The 9242-nt window shown below is 45.2% G+C and overlaps 1 protein-coding gene across 2 annotated transcripts in view; it reads left to right on the forward strand.

Moving 5' to 3' along the window:
* Positions 1–8975, forward strand: part of TFRC (transferrin receptor) — a 29290-nt gene extending 20315 nt beyond the window's left edge. For both annotated transcript variants that reach the window (XM_067561081.1, XM_067561082.1), the window contains exons 12-19: positions 660–745; positions 870–933; positions 1263–1330; positions 1420–1487; positions 2559–2640; positions 4124–4348; positions 4911–5051; positions 5654–8975. In XM_067561081.1, the coding sequence (XP_067417182.1) occupies positions 660–745; positions 870–933; positions 1263–1330; positions 1420–1487; positions 2559–2640; positions 4124–4348; positions 4911–5051; positions 5654–5896 (977 nt within the window). In that variant the 3' untranslated portion in view covers positions 5897–8975. The remainder of the gene's footprint in view (positions 1–659; positions 746–869; positions 934–1262; positions 1331–1419; positions 1488–2558; positions 2641–4123; positions 4349–4910; positions 5052–5653) is intronic.
* Positions 8976–9242: the final 267 nt, after the last annotated feature.

Raw genomic sequence — 9242 nt, forward strand, 5'->3', positions numbered from 1 at the left:
GCCAAACATTCCTAGATTAAGGAACAACCTTTGCTCCTATGCACTGATAGAGTGGGCCCTGGGAAAAACATAACTATACTTTGCTCACCCATTCTCACCACCTACTCAATGGTCATTAGGTCTTAAGCACCAGACTCCACCTCCCCTGTTGCTCTCAATGCACCTGGATATCTATAAGATGCCTGTTACCTATTTTCTGTATTACTGCATCAAGAAGAGAGCTGAAGTCTCTCAAACTTGTCTGCAAATATTACATTTGTTAGTCTTTAAAGTGCCACAGAACTCATTGTTTTTTGCTATAGTCAGTGCTGAATGTATTCTGCAGAGATTCCCAAAGTGACTGAGATTCTCTGAATGGTTAAGGTGGCTTTAACACATGTAACACTGATGGCTATTAGTTGTCAATTTTGGATAAAGACCTTTATATGCTTAAGGGACAAGAAAAAATCAAGACCATTTAATTCCTTCCACTGTCTTATGTACCCCTTCCAGATACTGTCTTATTTCAAATGTAGAATCATACCAGGTGGCCATATAATTCAGAAGCATGCAGTCCTGTTCACTAGTACCTAGGGAACTTTATAATTACAAGTACATAGCAAACAACTGTTCTGTTATGGTAATGGGGCACAGATCTCAACTCTTCTTCTTACTTAAAGGTGGCTATAAACCAAGAAGAAGCATTGTCTTTGCCAGCTGGAGTGCTGGGGATTTTGGAGCTGTTGGTGCCACTGAGTGGTTGGAGGTAACTCATCTGTTTGATCACTGATGTCTCTTACCTAATCAGTGTACACATCTTCTGTCTTGGAACTGTAGTAAAAGCAGTGTTGCTGCTCATTGTAACAGGCATTGTTTCTCTTCCCTTTTAGGGTTATTCTGCCACACTGCACACCAAAGCCTTTGCATACATTAACCTGGATGCTGCAGTTCTAGGTAAGTGTTGCTCTCCTAGTGTATTTGGCAAACCTACAAAACTCCCTAAAATTAGAACTGGTCAAAAACAGGCAGATTTAGCAAGCTCTCTCTTCCAATGTGAAGCTCTAAAACTGACATGGCTAAAACTTTCAAAGCAGTTACTAAAGCCCAGTAACTCAAATAGCAGATACACTGACCTCTTTAGGTTAATGGTGCCTGTGTACTTAAAGTCCTTACTGCTGCTAAACAACTGAAAACAGAAATGGCATTAAAACTAATTCAACTTTATTCCTAGAATTCTCAGTACTTGTATTGGTTAACATGGTCCAAATCTCTAATCTTCACAGGTTCAGAAAACTTCAAGATTTCTGCCAGCCCAATGCTGTACAAAGTAGTGGAGCAAGCAATGAGGGGGGTGAGTCCTAGTCAATCTCTGAGCTAGTCTGAACCATGATCTTAGACTATAGCGAAATATTTGGACTAACTTTATTCACCTTTTTGCAGGTGAAGCATCCAGTGGACACTGGGAGAAGTCTGTATGACAGTGTTGGTTCTGACTGGGCAAAAAAAGTGTAAGGCTCCTATTCCATCTTTAGTGTGGCTGATGGCCGGCTTCCCTCAGTGGGTCTCGCACCTTCCTGCTTGTAGTGGGCCAGGAAGTTGCCTGTCACCCCATCTTCCCTGGGGGAGAGGGGTAGGGACCTGGGCCCACCCGCTCCTCCGGGTCCCAGCTCAGGGGCCCTATGAACCACAGTGGTATACTGCTGGCTCTGTATTGTTTGAGCTGCAGCCTCTTCCCTGGGCTACTTTTCCCGCTCAGTCTTTCTGGCCTCTCCGGCCCTATGTCCTTGCCGCCCCTTCCTGGGCTCAGTACCTCCTTTGGGGTTCTTCTGCTCTCCCCCACTTCGCTTCTCCAATCTGCTGCTACTTCACTCCACTCCACCCAGCACAACACCTCTGCTTCCTCCAACTTGTGCCCTGTGTGTTTGGGGCGGAGCCCTTTTATGGAGCACCTGGCTGATCCTTAATCCGCCTCAGCTGCTCCTAATTGCCCCCAGGGCTCTGAGTTAGTCAGCAGGGAACAAAGCCCGGAGCATTCCGGGGCTCACATCTCCCATCCAGCAGTCTTCTATTGCCTTCTGCCTTCACCATATCACAATAGTAACTTTTTTGTAAAACACTCAACTGGAGCAACAAAACTAATCTTGAATTCAGACAGGTTAGGAATCTCCTCCTAAATCTGCATTGGCAGTCACTCTAGCTTTAGCTCTAAACTTGTTGCTACTCCATTCAAGTCCTTGAACCACAGCATTCACAATGAGAACCTGCTACCACTATGACTTAATCCCGTGTCAATGGTGCAACAGTTTATTGCACGACTTGGTTTGGAACACTGATGAAATGAGGTCACCTAAAATCCAATCTAGCTTTCCAGCTGTTCAGAGAACCACCTTGTAGGAGATGGTGGTGGTATACATGGGACCACAAACTGGCTTGCTTGTGCTCCACTGCCTTAGCAGGACTCCCCTGTGCCACCTGGCCAGGCTTGCCCCCTCTGTCTTAGCACAACTCTTCAGTTAGTGCAAACCTTGGAATGGGTAGCTCATCATTTTGAGTAACAATGGCAATATTTCTCATTGCAGTGTTCCCTTTCGTATGGATGATGCAGCCTTCCCTTTTCTAGCATATGCAGGAATCCCAGCCGTTTCATTCAGCTTCTTTGACGTAAGTCCTCTTGTACTTCTCTTCTAAACTGAGGAAACTTTCACAAATGAAGTGGAATGTAAATAATACAGTAAGCTTCCTTGCTAACAGTAAACTTGTGATGCATTTTGCCCCCACAAACTTACCTAGATCTGACTCCTGGTGTAGCTGGTGGGAGGAACTAAAGCTGCTTTATGGACGAGATGAAACCAAATGGAGTGTATGCTAATGACTTCCAGCTAATGCATGTATTGTAACTCTCCTCAGTGGATTGGAATCTGCCAAAGAGCACAAGGAGCTAATGTTGGCAGATTCCACTGGGGCTGCAGGCCTCTTTCCACCCCCTGGAGTGGAGTCTGAACTCAGTAGTGTTGGGCCTACTTTAACTTCAGGGGAGCACAACTGTAGGGTTCTGCTAACTGTATTTCAGTACTGACTTTCTCCAGCCAGCAAATGCATCTCTTGTATGAGCAACTTCCTAGTTCCTCCTTAATGAAAGGCAAGATCAGACTGTTAAGTACATAGGTGGCCTGGAGGTTGATACTTCTAGATTAACTAACTGCTCTAACCTGTGGCTCTCATCCAAATACTTGCTCAATTACTCAAGACTTAAATTCTTACTCTTCCTTCAGCAGTTGCTTCAGACTGTAAGACTAAATCAAATATGATGAGCTGTTCAGTTCTACACCGCTTCCCTATTTCAGCCTGCTTTTATCCACTTTCCTGAATGTAGATGAGGCCTATGTATTAGTGATGTGAGCTTCTAAACAAGCCTACACTAAAACCTCTTGACAGGAGCTAAAATTCCTGTCTACCCAATGTCCCAGGTTTCACTTGATCTGTAGAACAAATAGCCCTGTAATGCAATAACTAGTTGCCTGTTCTGCATGCTGTAGGAATGAATCCTAAAGTTTAGCAGAACAATTCAAATCTGGCCTCGATAACAGTAAGCTCTGCAGGGTTAAACTTCCCCCAATGTTTGGCACCTGGATTAACGTTTCTGCAAGTATTTGTTCATGCAGTTTGCTGGAACTCATGACCTTGAGTCAATACTTGAACAAGAAGTTTCAGCAGATATCTGGATGTACAAATTGCTTTCGGCAACTATTCTTGCCAGTAGAACTCATGTATTCAGACCTTTGCAGGATAGCATTCTGCAGTGTGAGGACTGACCTCTGAGTCCGTTAAAGCTGCACTGCAGTGCTGTGGTGCAGTAGTTGCTCACCAGTAGACTGGGAAACATTGGAAAAGCAGCTTGCTGCCCGCTTCTACCCAAAGTGGTGGTGGCCTGCATACAGGTAACACATTCCCACCCCTCAGCTCTACCTTCTGTCAGGCAGACTGAGTGATTGTAGAGCTGCCAAATCCAGTTCAGCATGGGAGGGAAGAGAACTGACTGCAGACAGCAGGTCAGTACAGTACTGCCAGCAGCACAGCCGAGGCACATACTCAACCCAGGTCTGGGCAAGATCTCTGCCAAGTGCACATGCGTTCTGTCTTGCAGGATGAGGCAGGGTATCCTTACTTGGGCACCAGTCTGGACAACTGGGAGAAGCTTGGCTCATCGGTCACTGAGCTGGAACAGGTGCTTCGGACAGCTACAGAAGTGGCTGGCCAGATAGCTATTAAGATGACATATGGTCACGAACTTTACCTGGACTATGAGCAATACAACCAGGAATTGCTCAACTTCATAATGAAGATTAGCCGCTACCAACGAGATATAAAAGTAAGTTCTTTACTTATCACTAATCCTAGGCACTGAAGTCTGCCAGTGCCTAATCCTGGCCCCTCTGTGGGGATGAGGGTAGCAGCTGCCAGTCAATCCCTGCCAGCAAGAGACTGCCAGCCAACAAGAGCCCCATCATGGTAACTGACTGAGCAAGTCAATCGTCAGATGCTGGCTGACTGTGCTATTGGTGAAGAGTGAAGATCTGGCACCTGTATTCCACTCCTAAATCACCCTTTCCATCTTGGATACCAAGATGGAAAGGAAGTAAAACAGCCAGCTGGAGAGATAATAGCCCCCTACTGAATAGCATTAGCAGTGGTGCATGTCCATATGCCAAAACTAAACGTCTCATCTGGATAGGCTCTTCTAAAAGGCCCTTGGAAGGGTCTAGCTACTGGAAGTTGAAAACACCTTTAGCAATGTTCAGCCCAAGAGCTGCTGCTAGTCACTCCCTGTCTTAGTGTAAGACTTCACCAACTCCAGTTCCCAGCCCTGCCTCATGTAAATCCGGAGTACAGGTGGTGCTCTGTTACTAACATAACTATTCTCTCCCCACCAGGAAATGGGTCTGACCCTTCAGTGGCTGTATTCTGCCCGTGGAGACTTCAGTCGTGCTACAGCTGCACTGACCAGAGACTCCAGAAATACTGACCTTAGCAACAAGTTCCTTTGCCGAGTGATGAATGACCGGATCATGAAAGTGAGTTTTGTGCAATAGACTCCTGTAACACCTTAAACCTCAAAGGAGTCCAAATATTAAACGGAACAAGCCTTTCATGAAGGGGTCAACTATATATTGGCCTCAATCAACGTCGGAGGGTATAAATCCAGTGGGCTGTGGTGGTCTAGCTCTTGTAGCTGCAGGTATTGGAGTAGGCCTCCTTAAGAGGCAGAGCTGCATTCTGGATCAGGGCTTGCACATCTATGAAATGATGACCATCTTGTGCCTTACTATAGCTGTTGGGTTAGGGAATGTCAATCTGCCCCACATGACTGCCCTCCTAAGGCCCCCTGTCTGCCTAGACACTTGCTACATCCTTAATTCACACCCCAGGAATGAGTCTATTTTGATGGCTAACCCTGGCAGAACAGTCACAGGAGTAACAAACACTAAAGAAGCCTTTACGCTATACTAAACTCTTACTTTACATTAGAGGCTACTGAAACCACTTCTGAATTTCCCAGCTCCTAGATCATCCCCTGGCTTTTGGCCTCTTCTTTACTTGTCTCTTCTTGGCTGTAAGGCTAAATTCCTGCAGATTTCTCCACACTTCTAAATATTACCTGTCGTCTCCCCTTCAGGTGGAATACCACTTCCTTTCTCCATACGTCTCTCCGAAGGATACTCCTCTTCGTCACATCTTCTTTGGCTCTGGTTCCCACACTCTGTCAGCTCTGCTGGATCACCTGAGCCTCCGGAGGACCAACCCAAGTGCCTTTAACGAAGACCTCCTCAAGAACCAACTGGCTCTGGCAACCTGGACTGTTCAGGGTGCTGCTAATGCCATATCTGGTGATATTTGGGACATAGACAATGAGTTTTAAATGCATAATGTGTCAGATTTAATGCTGAGGTATAGAAACCCACTCTCCCTACAATGACACTGAACATTTACACTAAATCTATTGACAGGGTATTTGGAAACATACGCTTTGATGAATAAGTAAAACTTGATTTTGATAGCAGAACTTGACAAGAAGCAGCACCTTACACAGGTACTTCAGTCTATACCCATTGAACCTGCTATCGCCCTCAGAACAAGAAAAGGTTCCCCTCATTACAGTAGTCTCACTACACGCAACTGCTTGTGGTGCTGCCTCTGTTGTACTTGAACAAAGGGGTCAGACAGACTAAAGCTAAGCCATAGTCTAATCAAACATAAACTGATCTAAAACACAATTGATACCTTTTAAGTGGGGAGGTACCTTTTGTCTACCTGAGGGTTTTAAATGTTGGCTTCCCTTGAGTTCCACTCCTAAATTTAATGAAGGCAGAAAATTGCCTTTGACTGTTCATAGGGGAATCCCAAAGTGCTTCCAGCTTCCTTCATGGGGCAGTGAAGACACCTTGAGCTGAAGTACAAAAAGCAAAGTTTCATACAGTAGTAGCCCTTAGCTGCTGAAATAGTCAGCAAGTTCTGAAGTGTCTAGCCACCTTAATGCAGAATTACTGTGAGAATGAACCTCTTGGCTCCCCAGCAAGAGGTGACTTGAAGACTGACTAACTTCCCCTTAAACCGTGCATCACAAAGGGGAGGTGCAATCCAAAGACCAATTGATGCCCACTTGAGTGGCTTGGCTCAGTCTTTCAGGTAAAATGGCTCACATGGTAACCATAGCTCTGGCTGGCGACAGCTGACACTTCAGACCCTGTTGCTGTGAGGCCTTTCATGAAATCAAGTCTCTTGCTGGCCATGTTTGTTTGGCTAAGCATGTTGGAAAATCCAGGGGAAGGCTCTCATGTGGCACTGAGATATTTATTTGTTTATTTATTTATCAGTGACAGAGTTCACTATAAATGGTATGGTTTTTTTTATAGAAGATAATTATCGGAAGCAGTGCCTTCCATAATTATGACAGTTATACTGTCGTTTTTGAATAAAAGCAGCATCTGCTATTACAATTGAACATGATACTGGAATTTTGCATTCAAATTCTAAAAACAAAGCAATGGTCCCTAAAACTTACAAATCGATGAGAAAATTAATTGCCGATTCAGCTTTGTATGGTGTTCAGACATGAGAACACATGGAGCAGATCTTGAATAAGTGTTTAATCTGGTACTAAAAGCACTGATGCAGTGTTTCTACAGTAACTCCTGAAACCCCTAAATTGAGATGCAAACGTTTTATTAAAAATACATGACATTAAGGGTCCCTTGGACTTACTGCCTAGCCCTGAGGTCAGGCTTCTATCCTCCCTGCTTCAGTTGACGACATCTGTAGTTGCACAGTGAGTGCATGCAGCTCCCTAGCTGGCTTAAGGCCTTGATGTTGCAAGAAGAGCACCTCTGAGCTTGGCAGATAAGACCTTTCAGTTAACATTTAAGGATGCATTAATTGGGTTTAACCATAGCCCTGGCTCCACCCGTGGTAAGCCTGGGGTGTTGTACACAAATGCAGACTTGTATCTCTAAAGATCAGGCAACGATTTAATCACATGGCAGCTTTGCTGCAAAATTTCCAGTACCTTATGTATCATGAAAACCTAATTCACATTATCGGGGGCAGTGTCTTCCATAATGTATAAAGAACAAGGTAGTTTTTGCCTACCAAGGTGTTATATCGGAGGCAGTGATCTCCATATGTTGCACTAAGGGTGTACGTAATTATCGGGGACAGTGTTTCCCATAACTTTCTTATGCTTATCATGCAATGACAACCTCTACAGAGCTTGATGGTTAGTATCTAACGTGTATCCTCATTCCTAAGTCCGATCTCCACTTTCCTGGGTTACGTTGCAGATAAAAATCAACCCCCCTCAGTAGGTGAACCTACTATTTCAAGTTGCTGTGCTGTATTGATGTAATCTCCAGTTGTGACTGCTGGGGTCTGGCTGGTTAGAATAGTAAAACTAGACTAGTAAGGCTGATGAGTTTGGCTTGGTGAAGGGAGCTCTCTATGAAGGCTTGAGCAATTGATAGTGACCATGTAGCACTGAATTTGGACAAGGCCCCTGCTCAGTGAGCTTCCTCGTCTCCTGTTACAGTATTTATAAAGCCAGTGCGAGAGGGAATGTTTTGGTACTTAAGGACTCAGGTTAATCTCAAGCTATTGCTTTTGTGAAAAGACTAAACTAGCATCACTGGAGCTTATTCAAATCAACCACCCAGAAAAATCAGCCAGGCTCTAGGTGTCCCTTATATGCTCCCTAATCTGAACCAGAGTAAATGTCCTTCCTTCCAGCATGTTAATACAGCTTGGTAGGGCCCTCAAGCCTGTTTCAGGTTCTGCTAAATGCTGCTGCTGAGGCTGGCTGCAGCCAGAAAGCACACCCTACCAAAGTTTACCCTGCCCCATTACACCAGGGTGTTGGGCTGAGCCCCCAGAGTGGCCCACTTAAATACAAATGGGTTTAGACTGCTGGTGTCTGCTGGAGCTGAACTGGTCTGAGGTCTGCAGGACCTGTCTAGTGACAGCTCCCCAGCCAGGAATGGGGGAGACTAGCTATTTCACTTTGAGGCTGAAGCACTCCAGACTCCATCAATGAGCAGTGCAGTAGATTGGCCTTCAGTGCAGCATTTTCTATAAGTGCATACACTTCATCTCTTGCTGTCATGGCATCAGCAGCAACCCTAATACATCTCCTTGTAGGAAGTGACTCAACCTAGTGATGCTACCACCAGTCCAAAGGCTTTCACTAGTGAAACAAATGTGGTAGCTGGAAGCTTTTGCAATAGCACTTGCATGCGTCTCAAACTCTTACGTGTCTGTAAAAGTATTCATATGCTTAGTAGCCAGTGACAATGACACCTGGCCTGCCACTAGAGAAGCGATAACTGATTGATTGCGCCAGGATGTCGACGGTCGTGCTCTTGTACTGAGATTTGACTGGGGATAGTAATGACTTGGTCTGTTCCTATGTTACCTGCTGTCTGCTTAAATAAACTTAACGTGAAAGCTTCCCTACTGCATGTCTGAGTCTTACTGTCAGATCACAATGTTGAGTACCTGCCTGGTAATCCACCTAAAGTGCTGTGCTATTTATAGCAGCTGCTGTCCTTTGCTTAGCGGAATGATGGCCTATAACCAAAGCATCATCTACTGCCAGCAAGGCTCCAAACTGCCCAGCTACTGCCATTCAATACCTGCCCTCACCATCCAAACACCTATGGCTCTTGGATGACCTCATTTCCACCCTCTTCTCAGCCCAGCTGCTGCAACACTAGGCC

Source organism: Emydura macquarii, unplaced genomic scaffold, assembly GCF_026122565.2.
Source record: "Emydura macquarii macquarii isolate MOO-44397 ecotype Brisbane River unplaced genomic scaffold, CSIRO-AGI_Emac_v2 contig_2365, whole genome shotgun sequence".
NCBI classification, from domain to species: domain Eukaryota; kingdom Metazoa; phylum Chordata; order Testudines; family Chelidae; genus Emydura; species Emydura macquarii.